Consider the following 25,811-nt stretch of genomic DNA (forward strand, 5'->3'; position numbering starts at 1 on the left):
TTGCAGTGTCAAAAATAATTTAATTAGTATAAAATAATCTTAAGCAGTATTGACTTTCTTCAATTCTTTAGCAGCAGCGGCCGCAGCTCTGGCACCAACTTTAATACCTTCCCAAGTCTCAAAGCCAGCTTGTTCAATAAAATCAGGGTCTACAAGGAATCCTTCTAACCCATCATCGTTTCTATAAGCAGGAAGTTCATAGGTGTACGAGAATGGGGCAGCAGCTTGCATGGCGTAGTCACTAGCACTACCAGATGCAGCATACATAACATGGAAGCCATTACCAACAATATAGTCCTTGTTGGTAGACCATTTGACCTTGTCGATAGCTTGGGCCATTTGGACTCCGAGTAAGTGGACCTGCAAAGCATTGGAAGGGAGATCACCATTGCCGTAACCGTACAAGATTATGCTGCCATAACTATGAATGTCAAGGAATAAGGCCATTCGGTTGCGATGTTCGGCGATGATGTCCCTGATGACGCAGGTTTCGGGCTCGGAGAAGGCGCTTTTGCCGTGGAAGGTATCAGAGCAAGCGATGGAGCTGGACGCTGTGCTCCAGTTCATGTCGAAGTTCCTGTTGAGGTCTACTCCCACGCAATAGTTGAATATCATGTAGCCGGTGGCGCGGTTCTTTCTCCAGAAACGGCCCTGGAATATTCAAAACATACATAGATAGATATAGACAAAAGTAAGAAAAAGTGCGATGGTGATATTTTTATTGTACAGGGCTTCAATTTAGCAAATGCTTCTTTATTGACGTCACAAAATTGCATGTTGTGTTGCAATAATAAAATAATATTCTTTGAGTAGTATATCTACAAAACATGATGATAATTTAATTGTCTGCCTACTTCTTCTTCAGGCACGTGTTTATTAAGTTAATCTTGCGAAAGGTCAATATTTTTTTTGGAAACACGTGGGTAATACCAAAGATTGTTAGTAAAGTTTCATTGGTCGTTAATATCTTTAATTTACATTTTTATCGTGTCATTCAGATTATAGTCTCCATGACGGTCCCGCATCAGAATAGAACCACCTTACCTCCCTTGGGTGTCATAAAAGCCGTGAGTGATGGTGATGACAATGAACGTGGACGGGTATAGGGGAAGAGGACGACCGAAGAAATGATGCATGGATTGTGTGAAAGTGAATATGATTAGAAAGAATGTTACTTGGGAGATGACGGAAGATAGAAAAGTATGAAAGGAAAAAAATGCTGCGCCAACCCCAAATACAATTGCGATTTACAAGAGGATGATGCATTCAAATTAAAGAGTTAGTCAAGACAAATATTGTGATATAATATTTATTGCAATGAAAACTATCAAAGACACAACTATGCATAAGTAGGAATTAAATTAAATGAACCAAAATGACTCAAATATCATCCTTACTTAACCTAAAAATTAAAACCAGAAAAAAAAATACTATAAGAATGAATACTTACACCGTTAAAAGTGTGAACATAACCATCAGGATTGGCTACAGGCAAGATGATCCAATCGATATTGTTGATCAGGTCAGATTCTGTGACATCAATGACAAGTTTGTGGATGGCGCAGAGAGTCGCAGGGAGGGTCACCCATTCACGACTGTGGAGGAGAGACTGCATCATGACCACGGGCTTGCTGGCATCCTAGAAAAGGAAAATACTAATGTAATTTACAATTTACAAAAAAGGTTTTGTCAAGTTAGAATTTCGTTTTGAACGTGCTTTGGATGTCAACTTTGAAATAAAGGCTAAAATTAAGCTTTTGATAAAATTATTAATTTTCTAAGGATTCGAAATGAATCTTACCTGGAAGTTGGTGGTAGAAATTCTGAGGTACTTGATGGATCTGCCTTCGAAACTCTTTCCTCCTTCAACAACGGTGACAACGTTTGGGAATTCTTTTGCAAGCTCTTGTAAGTAAGCATCGACCTGTAAAATAATGTTTATTATTCTTGTTATGAATAGATATGTCCTCTTTAAAGTTTAAACTAAGTGTGTCGTCCTGTACAAATTATGCTCCACTCCTTGTTTTCGTAAATCGGAATGTTATGAAAAATATACAGCAATAATGTAAGCTTTAGTTTACCTCTTCATAACTGTGGATTGTGTCAAAGGACAGACGCGATCTGGTGCTGTTGCTCTTAGCTGCAGCTGCGGCTAGGAGTTGATCTTCCAATTCCAGCTGTCTGAAATCGAAATTATGTTTATTTATTTGTTTTTCAATACCATAGTTTCAATCTGCATCAATGTTAGCTTCTCAAGCTTACTCTTTAATATTTTCAACTTCGAGTTTGTATTGCACTCCAGACTGTTTGAGGAAGTTTTCAAATATTTCCCTCTTGAATTTGATTAGATTAGATTTTAATGAATATCTCTAATCCTGCCGATTACCATCTGTCGTACTTCACAATTGATTCCGATTATTAAATCATTATCTTAGATAATGTATTTATTAATGAGAAATATAATTATTTACCTACCTTATGTATGTTTTGTGTCAACAAACCGGAACTGTCAGCGCGTGTTGCCGTCACGAAGCCAAGCCGCCAAGTTAAAATATTACGGGATCTCCGTCCATAGCTGCAAATGGTTTCAATCATATCTTACACATAGATTCCAACAAGTAGTAATAGATGATGACAAGGGAAATGCAATCAAATCAAGCCTGCTGCCTGTCCATAGAGGTGTTCCACAGGGCTCTATTTTGAGTCCGTTACTCTTCGTTATTTTCACAGCCGATTTACCAAAGACCCTGCAATACTGTTAAGTCCACCTATATGCAGACGATACTCAGATATATAAGTCATTTATGCCTTCTGAAATAAATTATGCTAAAGAAAATATCACGAAAGATTTAGATCGAATTGTCGACTGGTCTCATAATAACACTCTGGTACATGATAATCGGTACGAAACACCAAATAAATACTGCTGAAAATCTATACGAACCAATTGTTGTGAACGGAGAGGACCTTGAAAGGGTAAGAATTACTAAAAATTTAGGCCCGCTTATGTACAATTGAACTCCGCTTTTCAGACCATATTAATAACTTAGTGCGAAATGCATTTTACAGATTAAAAGTATTGTAGGGAATGTTCGGGAATTCCTCTCTGAAGGCGTAAGGAAATTTCTATCTGATTTATTGGTGCTCTCGTCATTCAATTACTGTGATGTTGTTTATGGATCTAGGATACTTCAAAAGACCAAAAATTTATTCAGAAGGTCCAAAATGCTTGCATTCCGTTTTGCGACAGAGTACCAAGAAGGTCGCACATAATATTCTATCATAAATGCAAAAGGATTGCTTAATATGGAATCAAGACGCCATGTGCATTTATTGGGTTTCATACATAGGGTTTTCGCTGATAAACGTCCATCATACCTATACAATAGACTATTTTGGTGCGCTGATGCGCATAACCTAAATACTAGATCTAAAATAAAAAATAAACTAACTATACTGAAGCATACACAGGGATATAAATTCATATTCTGTACCACATTCAATCGGGTCGTAATGAACTGTAGAATGCGGTCAAGTTACACCTGCTGCGATGATTTTTAAAACCAAGCAAAACCCTAAATGGTGTCGAAGAAAACTACAAAATTGCAGTATAAAAAATAATTTAATCAGTATAAAATAATCTTAAACAGTATTGACTTTCTTCAATTCTTTAGCAGCAGCGGCCGCAGCTCTGGCACCAACTTTAATACCTTCCCAAGTCTCAAAGCCAGCTTGTTCAATAAAATCAGGGTCTACAAGGTAAACTTCTAACCAATTACCATTTCTATAAGCGGGTATTTTATAGGTGTACGAGAATGGAGCAGCAGCTTGCCTAGCGTAGTCACTAGCACTACCAGATGCAATATTAGAAACATGGAGGGTATTACCAACAATATAGTCCTTGTTGGTGGACCATTTGACCCTGTCGATAGCTTGGGCCATTTGGACTCCTACTAAGTGAAGTTGCAAAGCATTGGAGGGGAGAACTCCATTTCCATAACCGTACAAGATCATGCTGCCATGGCTATGAATGTCAAGGAATAAGGCCATTCGGTTGCGATGTTCAGCGATGATGTCCCTGATGACGGAGGTTTCGGGTTCGGAGAAGGCTCTTCTGCCGTGGAAGTTTCCAGCGCAAGCGATGGAGCTGGACACTGAGCCCCAGTTCATGTCGAAGTTCGTGTTGAGGTCTACTCCCACGCAAAAGTTGGCGATCATGTAGCCGGTGGCGCGGTTCTTTATCCAGAAACGGTCCTCGAATATGCAAAACATACAGAGATAGATATACACTAAAGAAAGAAAAAGTGCGAGACTGAGTTTTTTTTTTACTGTAGAGGGCTTCAATTTAGCAAATGCTTTTTTATTTATAAGTTATTACGTCACAAAATTGCATGTTGTGTTGTTATAGTAAATTAATCTTTAAGTTTTATTAAACACGTTGGTATTACCAAAGATTGTCAGGAAAGTTTTATTGTAGATAATAACTTTTATTTCTATTTTTGTCGTGTCATTCACATCATATAGTTAGGGAAGACAAATATTATGATAATATATATTGCAATGAGAACTATCAAAGACACAACTATGCATAAGTAGGAATTAAATTAAATGAACCAAGATGACTCAAATATCATCCTTACTTAACCTAAAAATTAAAACCAGAAAACCATAAATACTACAAGAATGAATACTTACATGGCTAAAAGTGTGAACATAACCATCAGGATTGGCTACAGGCAAGATGATCCAATCGATATTGTTGATCAGGTCAGATTCTGTGACATCAATTACAAGTTTGTGGATGGCGTAGAGAGTCGCAGGGAGGGTCACCCATTCACGACTGTGGAGGAGAGACTGCATCATGACCACGGGCTTGCTGGCGTCCTTGAAATAGAAAATATATGTAATTTAAAATATAAAAAGTATTGCTTTATCTAGACGAAAGCTTAAAATCAAATTGAATTAAATGAATCAAGTATTTGATTTACAAAAAGGGTTTTGTCAAGTTTTAATTTAGTTTTGAACGTGCTTTTAATGTCAACTTTACAATGAAGGCTATAGTTAAGCATTATAATAAAATAATTGATTTTCTAAGGGTTTGAAATGAATCTTACTTGGAAGTTGGTGGTAGAAATTCTGAGGTACTTAATGGATCTGCCTTCGAAACTCTTTCCTCCTTCAACAACGGTGACAACGTTTGGGAATTCTTTTGCAAGCTCTTGTAAGTAAGCATCGACCTGTAAAATATTGTTAAGTATTCTTGTTATGAATAGATATGTCCTTTTTTTAATGTTTAAACTAAGTGTATGCTCCTGTGCAATTAAGGTTCCTCTCCTTGTCTTGTAAGTCCCAATCTTATGAAAAATATGCAGCAATAATGTAAGCTTTTGTTTACCTCTTCATAACTGTGGATTTTGTCAAAAGACAGACGCGATCTGGTGCTGTTGCTCTTAGCTGCAGCTGCGGCTAGGAGTTGATCTTCCAATTCCAACTGTCTGAAATCGAAATTATGTTTATTTGTTTGTTTTTCATTACCATTGTTTCAATCTGCATCAATTTCAGCTTCTCAAGCTTACTCTTTAATATTTTCAACTGCGAGCTTGTATTGCACTCCAGACTGTTTGAGGAAGTTTTCAAATATTTCCCTCTTGAATTTGGGGACGAGGACTTTGCCAGGGCGTCCGGGTACAGCATCAGACCAGACATCGAGCATCAAATCATTTTCGAAGTCATGGACCAATTTGACTTGGTCCATTGAGGCAACGTCTACTTGATAAACGGCGTGTCTGCAAATAAAGTGAAGATTTGTGTGAATCAAATGTTGTGGATGATCATGGTTTATAACGAAAAATCAGGAAAACTATTTATTCAAAATCTAGTTTTTAAGTTTAACAAGGAATATTGAGAGACAAGGCTATGTCATCCAAAAGTGTCCGGATCGGCGTCAGATATATTAGTTTAGATGAGGAAGAAACCAAATTGATCTTACCCATCGTAAATTTCATGTTTAGCCAGCACCCCGGCTACAGAGAAACAGAATACTAATAAGTATTTCATGGTTGAAACGATGTGACAGTTAAGCCACTTTATAATTAAATAGTAGCAATTTCACGAATCCTTTCATTTTATGTACAATAGCATCTGATAAAGACATTCGATTTTAATTAACATCGCTTATCCTGCCGATTACAATCTGTCGTACTTCGCAATTGATTACAACTACTAAATCATTTATCAATCGCTTAGATTATTTATTTATTGAAGAGAAGTGTAATTATTTACATTTTAAAGATAATTGTAGTATAAAAAACATGACGCTGAAGATGAATATGTTGACGACGTCATTAGAATGAAAAAATCGTGAAGTGTGATGTTGTACAAAAGTAAAACAGAGATGAAATGAAATAAAATGAAAGGAAAAAAAACGACCAGGATAGCGCAGGCAGAAGGGACAAGTTACGGAGGGTGCCATTCTAATCTGCAAAACCTAAGTTCACTACCAGTCGCTGCGCAATAGTCCAATCGCGCGGGACATCGAGGCCGGACTGAGGGTGACACAGTTCAACTGTCACAAAAAAAATGCACTCTCTCCGCTCGCGATTTTTGTGTTTATTGCGTCTTACTTTACGGTGATTCTAACTCGAAAAAAATTTGCGTTCGCTACGCTCGCGTTGCAAATTGCACGTGAAGTTCGCGATTAGACGAAATTTTTAGTTATCGTCAGATTTGCCTTCAAATTTTCTTTAGCTTTAAACCAATAATGATGATCTACCATCTCCAAATTCAAACTTACTTTAAATATTAACTTTATTTTCAACATTATTGTTCATCATCATCATCATCCTCCTGGCCTTATCCCAATTTTATTTGGGGTCGGCGCTGCATGTTTTCTCCATCCATACTCTTCTATCTGCTGTCATCTCTCAAGTTACATCCTTTCTTATCATATCTACTTTCACACAATCCATCCATCGTTTCTTTGGTCTTCCTCTTCCACTATATCCCCCCACGTTCATACTCATCACCTTTCTCACAACATGAGTTTCATTCCTCCGCATCACATGCCGCCCCATACAATGACAGCTGGTTTTTCACGCAGTTTTTCTGCCACTGACGCCACTTTCAAACTTCCTCTTATATACTCATTCCTCACTCTATCCATTCGCGTAACACCACACATTCCTCTTAACTTCTTTCATTCGTCGCATTTGTGGGCCAGCACTCTGATCCATATTATCCATAGATCTAATTTTATTTCTGTAAAAATCGGACACTCTTCCATTTCCATCCACCTAATGATTAAAAAAAAATGGTCTGGTTCTAGTTTAACATTCTTAATCACTTTACTCTTTCAAACACGTGATGACATGCACTTCGAAACTTCTTGTTTTTTATCCCTTTTCCAAAACTGGATGTCTAGCAGTTGCTGCATCGGAGATTAGGTACGCAATCATAGGTCCTGCGCCTAATCTCTCTCTCGATGCGTCATTGGGCTGTAAGGAGGAAACATGCAGTATAATTAGCGTCAGGTTCGAAAATCACTGCAGTGGAAGCGACCTTTGGTCAGGGGCTCAAGTTAGTGCGTATTTAAATTAATGCGAATAGATAACAATTAAACTTTTTCCTGTTTATAATCCTCATTGGCGTTTTCCTTATAGATTTAATCTATTATATGATGTTACTGTTAATGACACGATTTAGTAGATAAACTGTCACATGAGGCCATCGCGGTTCTAGTCAGTTCCTTTTCCTACTTAGAACTATGCACTTAGTTTCTAAATTTTTGATTGTTAGGCAATATACCAAGGGGAAGGAAAGATAGCGGAGACGCCACGAGAAAGATAGGTCAGGCACCTCCTTGTAGGTCAAGTAACGTACGGTAGGTACTTACACACATCAAAAAAAGCTTGCGATCACTTCGAAACACTGGAGAAATGTAATAATTTACTTATTAAAGTTTTGTTCAAGATAATTGTAGTATAAATAAAAGAATTATTGTTAAAAAAACAAAATACCCGACTGCACACTAAAAAAAGAGTAAAACAAGCCCCACAATAATATTGATCAATCAAATGCTAAAAACTAATTATGTAATACCGTTTAAACAATACCTATATTAAAATACACTACAATATGTGTTCGTAATCGATAGTTAAATAAACAGAAACTTATTTTGAATACAAATTCACTGAATATAATTTATAAATATTGATGGAAAGCATCGCAGGCGGGGACCAACAGAGGCTTATTTATAGTCATTTCGGTTGTGCACCATTTAGCAGAATTTTCGTTGGTGGCGGTCAAGGTGGTCCCCGCCTGCGATGCTTTCCATCAATATTTATAAATTATATTCAGTAAATTTGTATTCAAAATAAGTTTCTGTTTATTTAACTATCGATTACGAACACATATTGTAGTGTATTTTAATATAGGTATTGTTTAAACGGTATTACATAATTAGTTTTTAGCATTTGATTGATCAATATTATTGTGGGCTTGTTTTACTCTTTTTAGTGTGCAGTCGGTATTTTGTTTTTAATAATAATTCTTTTATTTATAACTTTTAGCTGTTTTATTTAACGAAAATGTTGTAGATGTAGAAGACTATGTACCTTACTTTACCTTACTTTACCTTATGCGTGTGCCCGCATTCGGGCTGTATACTCGAGCATATCCCCCTCCGCACCGTGCCGCGCGCCGCATGCCAGGCCACGCCCTATCTTTTTGCTTGCTAACGCATGAGTTGCTTTGCGTTGACGCAGAATTAACATGTTCCCGTGGGAATTTTGAGAAAAAACGTATCCTATATTAATTACTCCCGTGATTGAAATGAATCTAATGATACCGCATACATATTTTTTTAAAGGGAAATTTAGAAAAAATATCCCGTGGGACTTTTAGGATAAAATGTATCCTATGACACTCCCGTAATCAAGACAAATCTAACGATACCTCATACATCAAAATCCATCAAGCCGTTTAGGCTACAGGAGGTCACAAAGGAACAGAAACCCTCCTTCTTTGGCAGTCGGGTAAAAAACATGACGCTGAAGATGATTATGTTGATGACGTCATTAGAATGAAAAAATCGTGAAGTATGATGGTGTAAAAAAGGAAAACAGAGATAAAATGAAATAAATTAAATTAAATGAAAATAATACGACCAGGATAGCACGGGCAGAAAGGACAAGTCACAGAGGGTGCCATTCTAATCTGCAAAATCTAAGTTCACTACCAGTCGCTGCGTAATAGTCAAATCGCGCGAGACATCGAGGCCGGACTGAGGGTGACACAGTTCGACTGTCACAAAAAAAAAAAATAGTTGGTGCGGTTTTCTGTCTTACTTTACGGTGATTTTTATTCAAACAGATTCGCTTACAGTAGGGTTTTTAAGTCAAAGTCAAAATCGTTTATTGAAAGCAGCAATTTTTTAGCACTTTTTCAGGTCAAAATTACAAAAGGATAGCTCCCCCAAAACTCTTTCAGCACTTCTAGTGGAAAGATGAAGCAGTGAAGAACAAACTAACCAGCAACACAGCAGCAATTTCATTACAATTTAGGTACTGACAATATTGTTTTACCTCAGATACGGAAAAATTGCTAGAAGTTTACAATAAACTGTTTAGCTTGGTAATTATATATTAGGTAGAGGTAATGGTATTAGGCTTCCCTGGCGACTGGCAGGCTGTCTAGGAATATCTCTGTTCTCATTAATGTTCTTGCTCTTATCATGTTGTTATTATTATTATTTCTTTTGCTTTATATAACTTGGTTTGTTTAATTTATTAACTTCTTAAAATAGTTTGTATAATAATTTTCTCTTATAACTTCCTAGTTCAACTTGCATTGTATAACTTTCTCAGAGTCAACCCAAAAAATATTGTAAGCATTTCTTTTTCACGTTATTATCGTATGTATCAATACATACAAATTATAACTTATGTTTTTAAAAAGAGTAACCATGGAGTTTCTTGCCCGTTTTTCTCCATAGGAAGCTACTTTTGGAATGGGCAACTAGAATCAAATTTATTTATAATTTTGACGTTCATAAGTGCTTGTAAAGGCCTACATGAAATAAATGATTTGATTTGATTGTAATAATTTAGGACAAACTTATGTCATAGAATTAAATTAAAATATCCATAAATATTATTTTGCTTCCATGATAACCCGAAACACAGGTTTAAAATAAACCTAGTTCGGGTGGTCCATATATATAAAATTTAGACCATCTTCTCGTATACTTATACATATTATGTATTCGTCTAGCTAGATTATTATTTTTAAGATTTATTTACTGCTATAACAACTGAGCTATTTGTATTTGTACATGTTGAACTATGTTTTTCATAAATTTATTTTATACTAGCCGTTCCCCGCGGTATTACCCGCGCCCGGTGTATTTTTTGCCGCTCTGGTACATGGTGAGCAGTAGCGTCTACCTACAGACAAACATTTTAAAACCAATATTAACCAAATCGGTCCAGCCATTCTAGAGTTTTGGTGAGACTAACGAACAGCAATTCATTTTTATATATAAGATACCTACTTTTACACTTTTGGTTTTTGAACTTTTTATGTCCCTAAATCTAATTTTTTTTAGGCTCGCTTCGCTCGCATATAAATAAGAGGAATATCATCAAAGATCGCGTTTTTAGCAATATAAGATTGGTCCGTGATTTCATTTTGTCGTATCTTTGGGGGTGCCCAATAGGTAGTTGCCGATTTATTTACGTATTGTTAGTCAACCTCCTAAAATATTGCATACATGCAAAGCAACACCTTCTATTATAATAATAAAAAAATGTTGAAATGTATTCTGAACAATAATGATGATCTTCCATCTGCAAATTCAAACTTACTTAAAATATTAACTTAATTTTCAATATAAGAAAGAAAAACCATTCATTCAACACAAAAATGAATAATGAATATTGAACGACAAAATGTTACGAATGACGCGCTTCTGCCTACGGCTTCTAAATTCACATTCTGTACTACATACAATCGGGTTATAATAGACTGTCGAGTGCGATCAAGTAATACCTGCTGCGATGATTTGTAAACTCAATGGGAACAACATTAAAAACCTAAATGGTGTCGAAGTAAAACCACAAAATTGCAGTGTCAAAAATAATTTAATCAGTATAAAATAATCTTAAGCAGCACTGACTTTCTTCAATTCTTTAGCAGCAGCGGCCGCAGCTCTGGCACCAACTTTAACACCTTCCCAAGTCTCAAAGCCAGCTTGTTCAATAAAATCAGGGTCTACATACCATGCGTCAATCCAATCACTGTTCCTAAAAGCAGGAAGTTCATATGTGTACGAGAATGGGGCAGCAGCTTGCATGGCGTAGTCACTAGCACTACCTGATGAAGCATACAGAACATGGAAGATATTACCAACAATATAGTCCTTGTTGGTAGACCATTTGACCCTGTCGATAGCTTGAGCCATTTGGACTCCGACTAAGTGAACCTGCAAAGCATTGGAAGGGAATTCACCATTTCCATAACCGTACAAGATCATGCTGCCATAGCTATGGATGTCAAGGAATAAGGCCATTCGGTTGCGATGTTCGGCGATGATGTCCCTGATGACGGAGGTTTCGGGTTCGGAGAAGGCGCTTCTGCCGTGAAAGATATCAGAGCAAACGTCGGAGCTGGACGCTGTGCCCCAGTTCACGTCGAAGTTTCTGTTTAGGTCTACTCCCACGCAATAGTTGAATATCATGTAGCCGGTGGCGCGATTCTTTCTCCAGAGACGGTCCTGGAATATTCAAAACATACATAGATAGATATAGACAACAGGAAGAAAAAGTGCGATGGTGATATTTTTATTTTAATTGTATAGGGCTTCAATTTAGCAAATGCTTCTTTATTGACGTCACAAAATTGCATGTTGTGTTGCAATAAAAAAATATTCTTTGAGTAGTATATCTACAAAACATGATGATAATTTAATTGTCTGCCTACTTCTTCTTCAGGCACGTGTTTATTAAGTTAATTTTGCTAGAGGTCAATATTTTTCTGTTGTTTCATTGGTCGTAAAGTTTCAATAACTTTAATTTACATTTTTATCGTGTCATTCAGATTATAGTCTCCGTGACGGTCCCGGATCAGAATAGAACCTCCCCATCTCTCTCCCGTGGGTGTCGTAAAAGCCGTGAGTGATGGTGATGAGCATGAAGTGGGCGGGTATAGGGGAAGAAGACGACCGAAGAAACGATGCATGGATTGTGTGAAAGTGAATATGATTAGAAAGAATGTTACTTGGGAGATGATGGCAGATAGAAAAGTATGAAAGGAGAAAACATGCTGCGCCAACCCAAAATACAATTGCGATTTACAGGAGGATGATACATTCAAATTAAAGAGTTAGGTAAGACAAATATTATGATATAATATATATTGCAATGAGAACTATCAAAGACACAACTATGCATAAGTAGGAATTAAATTAAATGAACCAAAATGACTCAAATATCATCCTTACTTAACCTAAAAATTAAAACCAGAAAAAAAAATTATAAGAATGAATACTTACACCTTTAAAAGTGTGAACATAACCATCAGGATTGGCTACAGGCAAGATGATCCAATCGATATTGTTGATCAGGTCAGATTCTGTGACATCAATGACAAGTTTGTGGATGGCGTAGAGAGTCGCAGGGAGGGTCACCCATTCACGACAATGGAGGAGAGACTGCATCATGACCACCGGCTTGCTGGCATCCTAAAAAAGGAAAATACTAATGTAATTTACAATTTACAAAAAAGGTTTTGTCAAGTTGGTATTTAGTTTTGAACGTGCTTTGGATGTCAACTTTGAAATTGAGGCTAAAATTAAGCTTTTGATAACATTATTAATTTTCTAAGGATTCAAAATGAATCATACCTGGAAGTTGGTGGTAGAAATTCTGAGGTACTTGATGGATCTGCCTTCGAAACTCTTTCCTCCTTCAACAACGGTGACAACGTTTGGGAATTCTTTTGCCAGCTCTTGTAAGTAAGCATCGACCTGTAAAATAATGTTAAGTATTCTTGTTATGAATAGATATGTCCTCTTTTAAGTTTAAACTAAGTGTGTCCTCCTGTACAATTTATGTTCTACTCCGTTTTTTCGTAAGTCGGAATGTTATGAAAAATATACAGCAATAATGTAAGCTTTTGTTTACCTCTTCATAACTGTGGATTGTGTCAAAGGACAGTCGCGATCTGGTGCTGTTGCTCTTAGCTGCAGCTGCGGCCAGTAGTCGATCTTCCAATTCCAGCTGTCTGAAATTGAAATTTTGTTAATCCATTGGTTTTTCAATAGCATAGTTTCAATCTGCATTAATGTTAGCATCTAAAACTTACTCTTTAATATTTTCAACTTCGAGTTTGTATTGCACTCCAGACTGTTTGAGGAAGTTTTCAAATATTTCCCTCTTGAATTTGGGGACGAGAACTTTGCCAGGGCGTCCGGGTACAGCATCAGACCAGACATCGAGCATCAAATCATTTTCGAAGTCATGGACCAGTTTGACTTGGTCCATTGAGGCAACGTCTACTTGATAAACGGCGTGTCTGCAAATAAAGTGAAGATTTGTGTGAATCAAATGTTGTGGATGATCATGGTTTATAACGAAAAATCAGGAAAACTATTTATTCATAATCTAGTTTTTAAGTTTAACAAGGAATATTGAGAGACAAGGCTATGTCAGATATTATATTAGTTTAGATGAGGTAGAAACCAAATTGATCTTACCCATCGTAAATTTCATGTTTAGCCAGCACCCCGGCTACAGAGAAACAGAATACTAATAAGTATTTCATGGTTGAAACGATGTGACAGTTAAGCCACTTTATAATTAAATAGTAGCAATGTCACGAATCCTTTCATTTTATGTACAATACCATCTGATAAAGACATTAGATCCTGCCGATTACAATCTGTCGTACTTCGCAATTGATTACAACTACTAAATCATCAGATTATTTATTTATTGAAGAGAAATGTAATTATTTACATTTTAAAGATAATTGTAGTATAAAAAACATGACGCTGAAGATGAATATGTTGACGACGTCATTAGAATGAAAAAATCGTGAAGTGTGATGTTGTACAAAAGTAAAACAGAGATGAAATGAAATAAAATGAAAGGAAAAAAAACGACCAGGATAGCGCAGGCAGAAGGGACAAGTTACGGAGGGTGCCATTCTAATCTGCAAAACCTAAGTTCACTACCAGTCGCTGCGCAATAGTCCAATCGCGCGGGACATCGAGGCCGGACTGAGGGTGACACAGTTCAACTGTCACAAAAAAAAAATGCACTCTCTCCGCTCGCGATTTTTGTCTTTATTGCTTCTTACTTTACGGTGATTCTTACTCGAAAAAATTCGCGCTCGCTACGCTCGCGTTGCAAATTGCACGTGAAGTTCGCGATTAGACGAAATTTTAAGTTATCGTCAGATTTGCCTTCAAATTTTCTTTAGCTTTAATTCAATAATGATGATCTACCATCTCCAAATTCAAACTTACTTTATTTTCAACATTATTGTTCATCATCATCATCATCCTCCTGCCCTTATCCCAATTTTATTTGGGGTCGGCGCTGCATGTTTTCTCCATCCATACTCTTCTATCTGCTGTCATCTCTCAAGTAACATCCTTTCTTATCATATCTACTTTCACACAATCCATCCATCGTTTCTTTGGTCTTCCTCTTCCACTATATCCCCCCACGTTCATACTCATCACCTTTCTCACAACATGAGTTTCATTCCTCCGCATCACATGCCCATACAACGACAGCTGGTTTTTCACGCAGTTTTATTGCTACTGGCGCCACTTTCAAACTTCATCTTATATACTCTTTCCTCACTCTATCCATTCGCGTAACATCACACATTCCTCTCAACTTCTTTCATTCGTCGCTTTTGTGAGCCAGCACTCTGATCCATACAAGACAGCAATATTATTGTTATTCATTACCATCACCCCTTTGTCCCAATTTTATTTCTGTAAAAATCGGACACTCTTCCATTGCAATAGAGCTGGAAAGGTCACGCAATGATTTTCCATTTAAAAAAAATGGCCTGGTTCTAGTTTAACATTCTTAATCACTTTACTCTTTCAAACACGTGATGACATGCCCTTCGAAACTTATTGCTTTTGATCCCTTTTCCAAAACTGGAAGTCTAGCCGTTGCTGCATCGGAGACAAGGTACGCAAACATAGGTCCTGCGCCTAATCTCTCTCCCGGTGCGCCATTGGGCTGTGAGTTAGAGAGAATGAGAAAACATGCAGTATAATATGCGTCGGGTTCGAAAATCACTGCAGTGGAAGCGACCTTTGGTCAGGGGCTCAAGTTAGTGCGTATTTAAATTACTGCGAATAGATAACAATTAAACTTTTTCCTGTTTGTAATCCTTATAGATTTAATCTATTATATGATGTTACTGTTAATGACACGATTTAGTAGATAAACTGTCACATGAGGCCATCGCGGTTCTAGTCAGTTCCTTTTCCTACTTAGAACCATGCACTTAGTTTCTGAATTTTTGATTGTTACGCAATATACCAAGGGGAAGGAAAGATAGCGGAGACGCCACGAGAAAGATAGGTCAGGCACCTCCTTGTAGGTCAAGTAACGTACGGTAGGTACTTACACACATCAAAAAAAGTTTGCGATCGAACCTAGTTCGGGTGGTCCATATATATAAAATTTAGACCATCTTCTCGTATACATATACATATTATGTATTAGTCTAGCTAGATTTTTATTTTTAAGATTTATTTACTGCTATAACAACTGAGCTATTTGTATTTGTACATGTTGAACTATCTTTTTCATAAATTTATTTTATATATTTTTATATCTGTTGTTTAGGTACTTTTGCGTACCATAAATAAAAAAAAACGCGCTCGCTCCGTTCGCCTTTATGCACTACTTTTCGATGACTACACTTTTGGTTTTTGAACTTGTTATCTTTTTATGTCCTAAAATCCAAATTTTTTCAGACTCGCTTCGGTCGCATATAAATAAGAGACATATCATCAATGATCGCGTTTTTAGCATTATAAGATTGGTCCGTGATTTGATTTTGTCGTTTTTATGGGGATGCCCAATAGGTAGTCGCCCCGGGTACCACCCGATGCTACGCTGCCACTGGCTTTATAATACAAGCTATTATTGTTATTATATTATAATATAATACAAGCTGTTGATTTGCATCCGTGCCATATTCAATTCCGTAATTATGCTAATGATTCTCAACCCAAATCAACAAAAAATCAAAAAGAAAAAACCATTCATTCAACACAAAAATGACGCAAGTAAAGTGTATAATCGTCTGGGTATGAATAATGAATATTCAACGACGAAATGTCACTAATGACGAGCTCCTGCCTACGGCATACAATCGGGTCATAATGGACTGTAGAGTGCGATCAAATAATACCTGCTGCGATGCTTTGTAAACTCAATGGGAACAACATTAAAAACCTAAATGGTGTCGAAGAAAACCACAAAATTGCAGTGTCAAAAATAATTTAATCAGTATAAAATAATCTTAAGCAGTATTGACTTTCTTCAATTCTTTAGCAGCAGCGGCCACAGCTCTGGCACCAACTTTAATACCTTCCCACGTCTCAAAGCCAGCTTGTTCAATAAAATCAGGGTCAACAAACCATGCGTCAATCCAATCACTGTTCCTAAAAGCAGGAAGTTCATAGGTGTACGAGAATGGGGCAGCAGCTTGCATGGCGTAGTCATCAGCAGCACCAGACGCAGCATACAGCACATGGTAGCTATTACCAACAATATAGTCCTTGTTGGTAGACCATTTGACTCTGTCAATAGCTTGAGCCATTTGGACTCCGACTAAGTGAACCTGCAAAGCATTGGAGGGGAGATCACCATTTCCATAACCGTACAAGATCATGCTGCCTTGGCTATGAATGTCTAGGAATAAGGCCATTCGGTTGCGATGTTCGGCGATGATGTCCCTGATGACGGAGGATTCGGGTTCGGAGAAGGCGCTTCTGCCGTGGAAGATATCAGAGCAAACGTCGGAGCTGGACGCTGTGCCCCAGTTCACGTCGAAGTTTCTGTTGAGGTCTACTCCCACGCAATAGTTGAATATCATGTAGCCGGTGGCGCGATTCTTTCTCCAGAGACGGGCCTGGAATATTCAAAATATACATGGATAGTATAGACAAAAGAAAGAAAAAGTGCGATGGTGATATTTTTATTGTACAGGGCTTCAATTTAGCAAATGCTTCTTTATTGACGTCACAAAATTGCATGTTGTGTTGCAATAATAAAATATTCTTTGAGTAGTATATCTACAAAACATGATGATAGTTTGTCTGCCTACTTCTTCTTCAGGCACGTGTTAATTAAGTAAATCTTGCGAAAGATCAATATTTTTTTTTTGAAACACGTGTGCAATATCAAAGATTGTTAGTAAAGTTTCATTGGTCGTTAATAACTTCAATTTACTCCCTTGGGTGTCGTAAAAGCCGTGAGTGATGGTGAACGAGGCATGGATTGTGTGAAAGTGAATATGATTAGAAAGAATGTTGAGGATGATACATTGAAATTAAAGAGTTAGGCAGGACAAATATTATGATATAAGATCATGCAATGAGAACTATATTAAATGAACCAAAATGACTTAAATATCATCCTAATGCCCACTTAACCTAAAACTTAAAACCAGAAAAAAAATACTATAAGAATGAATACTTACACCGTTGAAAGTGTGAACATAACCATCAGGATTGGCTACAGGCAAGATGATCCAATCGATATTGTTGGTCAGGTCAGATTCTGTGACATCAATGACAAGTTTGTGGATGGCGTAGAGAGTCGCAGGGAGGGTCACCCATTCACGACTGTGGAGGAGAGACTGCATCATGACCACGGGCTTGCTGGTATCCTAGAAAAGGAAAATACTAATGTAATTTACAATTTACAAAAAAGGTTTTGTCAACTTGGAATTTCGTTTTGAACGTGCTTTGGATGTCAACTTTGAAATAAAGGCTAAAATTAAGCTTTTGATAAAATTATTAGTTTTCTAAGGATTCGAAATGAATCTTACCTGGAAGTTGGTGGTAGAAATTCTGAGGTACTTGATGGATCTGCCTTCGAAACTCTTTCCTCCTTCAACAACGGTGACAACGTTTGGGAATTCTTTTGCAAGCTCTTGTAAGTAAGCATCGACCTGTGATAAAATGTTAAGTATTCTTGTTACGAATAGATATGTCCTCTTTATAGTTTAAACTAAGTGTGTGCTCCTGTACAATTTATGTTTACTCCTTTTTTTCGTAAGTCGAAATTATATGAAAAATATACAGCAATAATGTAAGCTTTTGTTTACCTCTTCATAACTGTGGATTGTGTCAAAGGACAGACGCGATCTGGTGCTGTTGCTCTTAGCTGCAGCTGCGGCTAAGAGTTGATCTTCCAATTCCAACTGTCTGAAATCGAAATTATGTTCATTTGTTTGTTTTTCATTACCATTGTTTCAATCTGCACCAATGTTAGCTTCTCAAGCTTACTCTTTAATATTTTCAACTTCGAGTTTGTATTGCACTCCAGACTGTTTGAGGAAGTTTTCAAATATTTCCCTCTTGAATTTGGGGACGAGGACTTTGCCAGGGCGTCCGGGTACAGCATATGACCAGACATCGAGCATCAAATCATTTTCGAAGTCATGGACCAGTTTGACTTGGTCCATTGAGGCAACATCTACTTGATAAACGGCGTGTCTGCAAATAAAGTGAAGATTTGTGTGAATCAAATGTTGTGGATGGTCATGGTTTATAACAAAAAATCAGGAAAACTATTTATTCGTAATCTAATTGTTATGTTTAACATGGAATATTGAGAGACAAGGCTATGTCATCCGAAAGTGTCCGGATTGGAGTCAGATATATTAGTATCGATGAGGTAGAAACCAAATTGATCTTACCCATCGTAAATTTCATGTTTAGCCAGCACTCCTGCTACAAAGAAGCAGAATACTAATAAGTATTTCATGGTTAAAACGATGTGATAATTAAGTCACTTTATAATTAAATAGTTACAATTTGAAGAATCCTTTCATTTTATGTACAGTAGCATCTGATAAAGACATTAGATTTTAATTAATATCTCTAATCCTGCCGATTACAATCTGTCGTAACGATTTTCAGTCGCTTAGGCGATTATCACACGGTACCGCGCACCGGCCTCCGCCGCGGTGGTGGTAAAGCGGATTTTGTAGCGGCTTTCTGCGCGGTAAGGCGGTTTACACGCCTGTCAGCGCGGATGGATTTTACGCCGATTTTGACCAGTGTGACACAGACACTGGCAAAAGTGCGGCGCCCCGTGTGTGATGCACCGCCTTACCGCGCGGCCGGCCGCGTGGAGGGGCGATGGCGATCCGCTTCACCGCCTACCGCGACGGTGCGCGGTGCCGTGTGTTTATCGCCTTAGATAATGTATTTATTAAAGAGAAATGTAATTATTTACCTACCTTATGTGCGTTTTGTGTCAACTAGCCGGAACTGTCAACGCGTTTTGCCGTCACAAAGCCAAGTCACCAAGTCAAAATATTACAGGTTAAAAGTATTGTATGGTATTCGGGAATTCGTATACGAAGACGTAAGGAAACTTCTATCTGATTTATTGGTTCTCTCGTCATTCAATTACTGTGATGCTGTGTAAGGATCTAGGATACTTCAAAAGAAAAAAAAATGTATTCAGAAGGTCAAAAATGCTTGTATTCGGTTTTGCTACAGAGTACCAAGAAGGTCTCACATAATAATGCAGATAAGATAATAATCCGGAAATAGATCAGGCGCAGGACCGACATTTACCTGCTCTCCGATGCACGGGTGAATCTATCACCAACTTCAAGACTACGGGCTGCTTTGAGAAAGTTTAAGAAAACCCACAAAGAGATTTCGGCCCGACCCGGGAATCGAACCCGAGACCTCGAGCATAGCAGCCGTGCTTGCGACCACTAGACCAACGGGGCAGTCAACATAATATTCATAATATTCGAGGTCTCACATAATATTCTATCATAAATGCAAAAGGATTGCTTAATATGGAATCAAGACGCCATGTGCATTTATTGGGTTTCATACATAGGGTTATCGCTGATAAACGTCCATCATACCTATACAATAAACTATTTTGGTGCGCCGATGCGCATAACTTAAATACTAGATATAAATTAAAAAAAATATATAAATATATAGAAACACAGAATACAGGGATATAAACATTATATTCGATATTTTTCGTTCATGTATTGATTACTCAACATATTTTTTACATTTATAAATATTAAATTCAAAAATAAAAAAAAAACGTTAAAAAATATAAAAGATAGATGGCCACCGATATAGGACACAGGGTCCAAGGTACCGTGGTTAAGGTCTCAAAGACAGAAACCTCCTCACAATAAGCGCCGTAACAAAGAGTACTGCCTTCTGAATCAGTCCCTTGATCCAGCCGCCTAACGAGAGCCTCCTGAGGTGTTGGTCGAGGCTCTTGGCTATTAGACCATTGGCCGTAACGACAATCGGCACAATAACAGCCATGTCGACATTCCATATGGCGACAACCTCGTGCGCTAAGTCATGATACTTTATATTTTATTTTATATCCTTCAAACTTTTTTTCCCCATTCTATTTTGTTTTCTGTAATGTGTGATCACAGCATTAAAAATGTACCTCTATTGTAATTTGTTTTTACTGTAAACGGGAGTCAAGGGTTCGAGCTGAAAACCAGTGCATGGCAACCCCTTTTGGGAAGCCTGAGCATAAGCTAATAACTTTTTGCTTTCGGTATTATAGCCTCCATGTTAAGTTTTTTTTCTGTTTGCTGGAAAAAATAAACTTCTATTATATTCCATTCACGAAGACGGTGCCTAACTGAGTAATGACAGCAAGTGCCCTCGCCTCACAGCTCACATCACGCAACCCGAGGCGCGGCCAACTACGCGGACTATAGATAAAATGGGAAAGTTGTCAAAACGTGAAGTGTGTCATTTTGCTGATTGGAACACAAATTAATAAAAAAAATCGAATCATATCATTAAAAGTCTCGTTGCCAAGTAGATAACGAGACTATTGATGATGGTGAAAATATGAAAAATTACAAGACTTTAATCCAAATTGTATTTATTCAACACAAAAATGACGAAAGTAAAGTGTATAATCGTCTGGGTATGAATGATGAATATTCAACGACGAAATGTCACGAATGACGAGCTTCTGCCTACGGCTTCTAAATTCACATTCTGTACTACATACAATCGGGTTATAATGAACTGTAGAGTGCGATCAAGTAATACCTGCTGCGATGATTTGTAAACTCAATGGGAATAACATTAAAAACCTAAATGGTGTCCAAGAAAACCACAAAATTGCAGTGTCAAAAATAATTTAATCAGTATAAAATAATCTTAAGCAGTATTGACTTTCTTCAATTCTTTAGCAGCAGCGGCCGCAGCTCTGGCACCAACTTTAACACCTTCCCACGTCTCAAAGCCAGCTTGTTCAATAAAATCAGGGTCAACAAACCATGCGTCAATCCAATCACTGTTCCTAAAAGCAGGAAGTTCATACGTGTACGAGAATGGGGCAGCAGCTTGCATGGCGTAGTCATCAGCAGCACCAGACGCAGCATACAGCACATGGTAGCTATTACCAACAATATAGTCCTTGTTGGTAGACCATTTGACTCTGTCAATAGCTTGAGCCATTTGGACTCCGACTAAGTGAACCTGCAAAGCATTGGAGGGGAGATCACCATTTCCATAACCGTACAAGATCATGCTGCCAGAGCTATGAATGTCAAGGAATAAGGCCATTCGGTTGCGATGTTCGGCGATGATGTCCCTGATGACGGAGGTTTCGGGTTCGGAGAAGGCGCTTCTGCCGTGAAAGATATCAGAGCAAACGTCGGAGCTGGACGCTGTGCCCCAGTTCACGTCGAAGTTTCTGTTTAGGTCTACTCCCACGCAATAGTTGAATATCATGTAGCCGGTGGCGCGGTTCTTTCTCCAGAGACGGTCCTGGAATATTCAAAACATACATAGATAGATATAGACAACAGGAAGAAAAAGTGCGATGGTGATATTTTTATTTTAATTGTATAGGGCTTCAATTTAGCAAATGCTTCTTTATTGACGTCACAAAATTGCATGTTGTGTTTCAATAATAAAATATTCTTTGAGTAGTATATCTACAAAACATGATGATAATTTAATTGTCTGCCTACTTCTTCTTCAGGCACGTGTTTATTAAGTTAATCTTGCGAAAGGTCAATATTTTTTTTGGGAACACGTGCGTATTACCAAAGATTGTTAGTAAAGTTTCATTGGTCGTTAATATCTTTAGTTTACATTTTTATAGTGTCATTCAGATTATAGTCTCCATGACGATCCCGCATCAGAATAGAACCACCTTACCTCCCTTGGGTGTCGTAAAAGCCGTGAGTGATGGTGATGAGCATGAACGTAGACGGGTATAGGGGAAGAGGACGACCGAAGAAACGATGCATGGATTGTGTGAAATTGTATGTGATTAGAAAGGATGTTACTTGGGAGATGACGGCAGATAGAAAAGTATGAAAAAACTTAAAACTTAAAACCAGAAAAAAAAAAACTATAAGAATGAATACTTACACCGTTGAAAGTGTGAACATAACCATCAGGATTGGCTACAGGCAAGATGATCCAATCGATATTGTTGATCAGGTCAGATTCTGTGACATCAATGACAAGTTTGTGGATGGCGTAGAGAGTCGCAGGGAGGGTCACCCATTCACGACTGTGGAGGAGAGACTGCATCATGACCACGGGCTTGCTGGCATCCTAGAAAAGGAAAATACTAATGTAATTTACAAAAAAGGTTTTGTCAAGTTGGAATTTAGTTTTGAACGTGCTTTGGATATCAACTTTGAAATAAAGGCTACAATTAAGCTTTTGATAAAATTATTAATTTTCTAAGGATTCAAAATGAATCTTACCTGGAAGTTGGTGGTAGAAATTCTGAGGTACTTGATGGATCTGCCTTCGAAACTCTTTCCTCCTTCAACAACGGTGACAACGTTTGGGAATTCTTTTGCAAGCTCTTGTAAGTAAGCATCGACCTGTAAAATAATGTTTATTATTCTTGTTATGAATAGATATGTCCTCTTTAAAGTTTAAATCAAGTGTGTGCTCCTGTACAATTTATGTTCCACTCCTTTTTTGCGTAAGTCGGAATGTTATGAAAAATATACAGCAACAACGTAAGCTTTTGTTTACCTCTTCATAACTGTGGATTGTATCAAAGGACAGTCGCGATCTGGTGCTGTTGCTCTTAGCTGCAGCTGCGGCTAGGAGTTGATCTTCCAATTCCAGCTGTCTGAAATTGAAATTATGTTTATTTATTTGTTTTTCATTACCATTGTTTCAATCTGCATCAATGTTAGCTTCTCAAGCTTACTCTTTAATATTTTCAACTTCGAGTTTGTATTGCACTCCAGACTGTTTGAGGAAGTTTTCAAATATTTCCCTCTTGAATTTGGGGACGAGGACTATGCCAGGGCGTCCGGGTACAGCATCAGACCAGACATCGAGCATCAAATCATTTTCGAAGTCATGGACCAATTTGACTTGGTCCATTGAGGCAACGTCTACTTGATAAACGGCGTGTCTGCAAATAAAGTGAAGATTTGTGTGAATCAAATGTTGTGGATGGTCATGGTTTATAACGAAAAATCAGGAAAACTATTTATTCATAATCTAGTTGTTATGTTTAACATGGAATATTGAGAGACAACGCTATGTCATCCAAAAGTGTCCGGATTAGCGTCAGATATATTAGTTTAGATGAGGTAGAAACCAAATTGATCTTACCCATCGTAAATTTCATGTTTAGCCAGCACCCCGGCCACAGAGAAACAGAATACTAATAAGTATTTCATGGTTAAAACGATGTGATAATTAAGTCACTTTATAATTAAATAGTTACAATTTGAAGAATCCTTTCATTTTATGTACAGTAGCATCTGATAAAGACATTAGATTTTAATTAATATCTCTAATCCTGCCGATTACAATCTGTCGTACTTCGCAATTGATTACGATTTTTAAATCATTATCAGTCGCTTAGGCGATTATCACACGGTACCACGCACCGCCCTCCGTGGCAGTGAGCGGCTTTCTGCGCGGTAAGGCGGTTTACTCGCCTGTCAGCGCGGATGGATTTTACGCCGATTTTGACCAGTGTGACACAGACACTGGCAAAAGTGCGGCGCCCCGTATGTGATGCGCCGCGACACCGCGCGGCCGGCCGCGTGGAGGGGCGTTGGCGGTCAGGGCACCGCTCGAACGCGCGGTCACGCTTTGTACGGATTTAATACAGGTCAATGCGACATGAGATCCGCTTCACCGCCTACCGCGGCGGTGCGCGGTGCCGTGTGTTTATCGCCTTAGATAATGTATTTATTAAAGAGAAATGTAATTATTTACCTACCTTATGTGCGTTTTGTGTCAACTAGCCGGAACTGTCAACGCGTGTTGCCGTCACAAAGCCAAGTCGCCAAGTTAAAATATTACAGGTTAAAAGTATTGTATGGTATTCGGGAATTCCTCTCTGAAGACGTAAGGAAACTTCTATCTGATTTATTGGTTCTCTCGTCATTCAATTACTGTGATGCTGTGTAAGGACCTAGGATACTTCAAAAGAAAAAAAAATGTATTCAGAAGGTCCAAAATGCTTGTATTCGGTTTTGCTACAGAGTACCAAGAAGGTCTCACATAATAATGCGCCCACGGCCGATTTCGGCCACGGTGGCTGCTCTCATTTAAGGAGATCAGCCAGCTGCGCAGGACATATTAGTGCACAAGGATTAGCGCAGACACAGGTGCACTCCCTATTCCTTCACTCTCATAACCCGATGGGACGGCAATCCGACACGACCGGAAAGAGATCAGGCGCAGGACCGACACTTACCTGCTCTCCGATGCACGGGTGAATCTATCACCAACTTCAAGACTACGGGCTGCTTCGTGAAAGTTTAAGAAAACCCACAAAGCGATTTCGGCCCGACCCGGGAATCGAACCCGAGACCTCAAGCACAGCAACCGTGTCGCGACCACTAGACCAACGGGGCCGATAATATTCATAATATTCGAGGTCTCACATAATATTCTATCATAAATGCAAAAGGATTGCTTAATATGGAATCAAGACGCCATGTGCATTTATTGGGTTTCATACATAGGGTTATCGCTGATAAACGTCCATCATACCTATACAATAAACTATTTTGGTGCACCGATGCGCATAACTTAAATACTACATCTAAATTTAAAAAAAATATATTAATATATCGAAACACAGAATACAGGGATATAAATAGCTTCAAATATGCACCATCGGAAAAATGGAATAATATTCCCCCACTTTTAAGAAATATTCAAAACGCATTCAATTTTAAAAGCAGCAGGAAAAACAGAAAAATACTTAATAAATATATATTATAAGCTGTATTTTCAAACTAAACATTATACTCCTTATTTTTCGTTCATTTATTGATTACTCAATTTTTTTTTACATTTTTAAATATTAAATTCAAAAATAAAATAATAAAACATAAAAAAATATAAAAGATAGATGGCCACCGATATCGGACACAGGGTCCCAGAGAGAGAAACCTCCTCACAATAAGCGCCGTAACAAGGTGTACTGCCTTCTGAATCAGTCCCTCGATCCAGCCGCCTAACAAGAGCCTCATGAGGTGTTGGTCGAGGCTCTTGGCTATTAGACCAT

At 37.9% G+C, this 25,811-nt stretch overlaps 3 protein-coding genes across 5 annotated transcripts; all 3 read right to left on the reverse strand.

Annotated features, from left to right (window-relative positions):
• Nucleotides 1–6,129, reverse strand: LOC135116666 (carboxypeptidase B-like). Its single transcript, XM_064039548.1, has 11 exons — nucleotides 5,990–6,129; nucleotides 5,577–5,786; nucleotides 5,396–5,495; nucleotides 5,115–5,237; nucleotides 4,696–4,884; nucleotides 3,649–4,254; nucleotides 2,263–2,369; nucleotides 2,082–2,181; nucleotides 1,802–1,924; nucleotides 1,451–1,639; nucleotides 1–651 (listed from the first exon to the last, which is right to left on the reverse strand). Exons 1-11 carry the CDS (start codon nucleotides 6,055–6,057, stop codon nucleotides 40–42), a joined length of 2,427 nt encoding a protein of 808 aa, XP_063895618.1. The 5' UTR covers nucleotides 6,058–6,129; the 3' UTR covers nucleotides 1–39.
• Nucleotides 6,130–11,119: 4,990 nt separating this feature from the next.
• Nucleotides 11,120–13,883, reverse strand: LOC135116640 (carboxypeptidase B-like). Its single transcript, XM_064039462.1, has 6 exons — nucleotides 13,751–13,883; nucleotides 13,360–13,569; nucleotides 13,179–13,278; nucleotides 12,899–13,021; nucleotides 12,548–12,736; nucleotides 11,120–11,770 (listed from the first exon to the last, which is right to left on the reverse strand). Exons 1-6 carry the CDS (start codon nucleotides 13,816–13,818, stop codon nucleotides 11,159–11,161), a joined length of 1,302 nt encoding a protein of 433 aa, XP_063895532.1. The 5' UTR covers nucleotides 13,819–13,883; the 3' UTR covers nucleotides 11,120–11,158.
• A 2,635-nt stretch (nucleotides 13,884–16,518) lies between these two features.
• LOC110373538 (carboxypeptidase B) lies at nucleotides 16,519–24,013 on the reverse strand. 3 transcript variants are annotated; one of them, XM_064039534.1, is made up of 6 exons: nucleotides 23,894–23,979; nucleotides 18,551–18,760; nucleotides 18,370–18,469; nucleotides 18,091–18,213; nucleotides 17,740–17,928; nucleotides 16,519–17,169 (listed from the first exon to the last, which is right to left on the reverse strand). In XM_064039534.1, the coding sequence occupies exons 1-6, from the start codon at nucleotides 23,959–23,961 to the stop codon at nucleotides 16,558–16,560; spliced, it is 1,302 nt and encodes a 433-aa protein (XP_063895604.1). In that variant the 5' UTR covers nucleotides 23,962–23,979; the 3' UTR covers nucleotides 16,519–16,557. The 3 variants fall into 3 exon arrangements, with proteins under 3 accessions (XP_063895604.1, XP_063895603.1, XP_063895602.1); XM_064039533.1 differs by lacking the exon at nucleotides 23,894–23,979 and adding an exon at nucleotides 18,964–19,097; XM_064039532.1 differs by lacking the exons at nucleotides 16,519–17,169; nucleotides 17,740–17,928; nucleotides 18,091–18,213; nucleotides 18,370–18,469; nucleotides 18,551–18,760 and adding exons at nucleotides 21,413–22,063; nucleotides 22,676–22,864; nucleotides 23,020–23,142; nucleotides 23,300–23,399; nucleotides 23,481–23,690 and having other exon boundaries at nucleotides 23,894–24,013.
• Nucleotides 24,014–25,811: the final 1,798 nt, after the last annotated feature.

This window comes from Helicoverpa armigera, chromosome 19, assembly GCF_030705265.1.
Source record: "Helicoverpa armigera isolate CAAS_96S chromosome 19, ASM3070526v1, whole genome shotgun sequence".
Taxonomy (NCBI): domain Eukaryota; kingdom Metazoa; phylum Arthropoda; class Insecta; order Lepidoptera; family Noctuidae; genus Helicoverpa; species Helicoverpa armigera.

Coding starts and splice junctions, on each gene's coding strand:
- LOC135116666 (XM_064039548.1), bottom strand. CDS start 6,057: ATGAAATACTTATTAGTATTCTGTTTCTCTGTAGCCGGGGTGCTGGCT. Junction 5,787..5,989: donor AAACATGAAATTTACGATGG/GTAAGATCAATT, acceptor CTTTATTTGCAG/ACACGCCGTTTATCAAGTAG. Junction 1,640..1,801: donor TTTCTACCACCAACTTCCAG/GTAAGATTCATT, acceptor TTCCTTTTCTAG/GATGCCAGCAAGCCCGTGGT.
- LOC135116640 (XM_064039462.1), bottom strand. CDS start 13,818: ATGAAATACTTATTAGTATTCTGTTTCTCTGTAGCCGGGGTGCTGGCT. Junction 13,570..13,750: donor AAACATGAAATTTACGATGG/GTAAGATCAATT, acceptor CTTTATTTGCAG/ACACGCCGTTTATCAAGTAG. Junction 12,737..12,898: donor TTTCTACCACCAACTTCCAG/GTATGATTCATT, acceptor TTCCTTTTTTAG/GATGCCAGCAAGCCGGTGGT.
- LOC110373538 (XM_064039534.1), bottom strand. CDS start 23,961: ATGAAATACTTATTAGTATTCTGTTTCTCTGTGGCCGGGGTGCTGGCT. Junction 17,929..18,090: donor TTTCTACCACCAACTTCCAG/GTAAGATTCATT, acceptor TTCCTTTTCTAG/GATACCAGCAAGCCCGTGGT. Junction 17,170..17,739: donor ATGTTCACACTTTCAACGGT/GTAAGTATTCAT, acceptor TGAATATTCCAG/GCCCGTCTCTGGAGAAAGAA.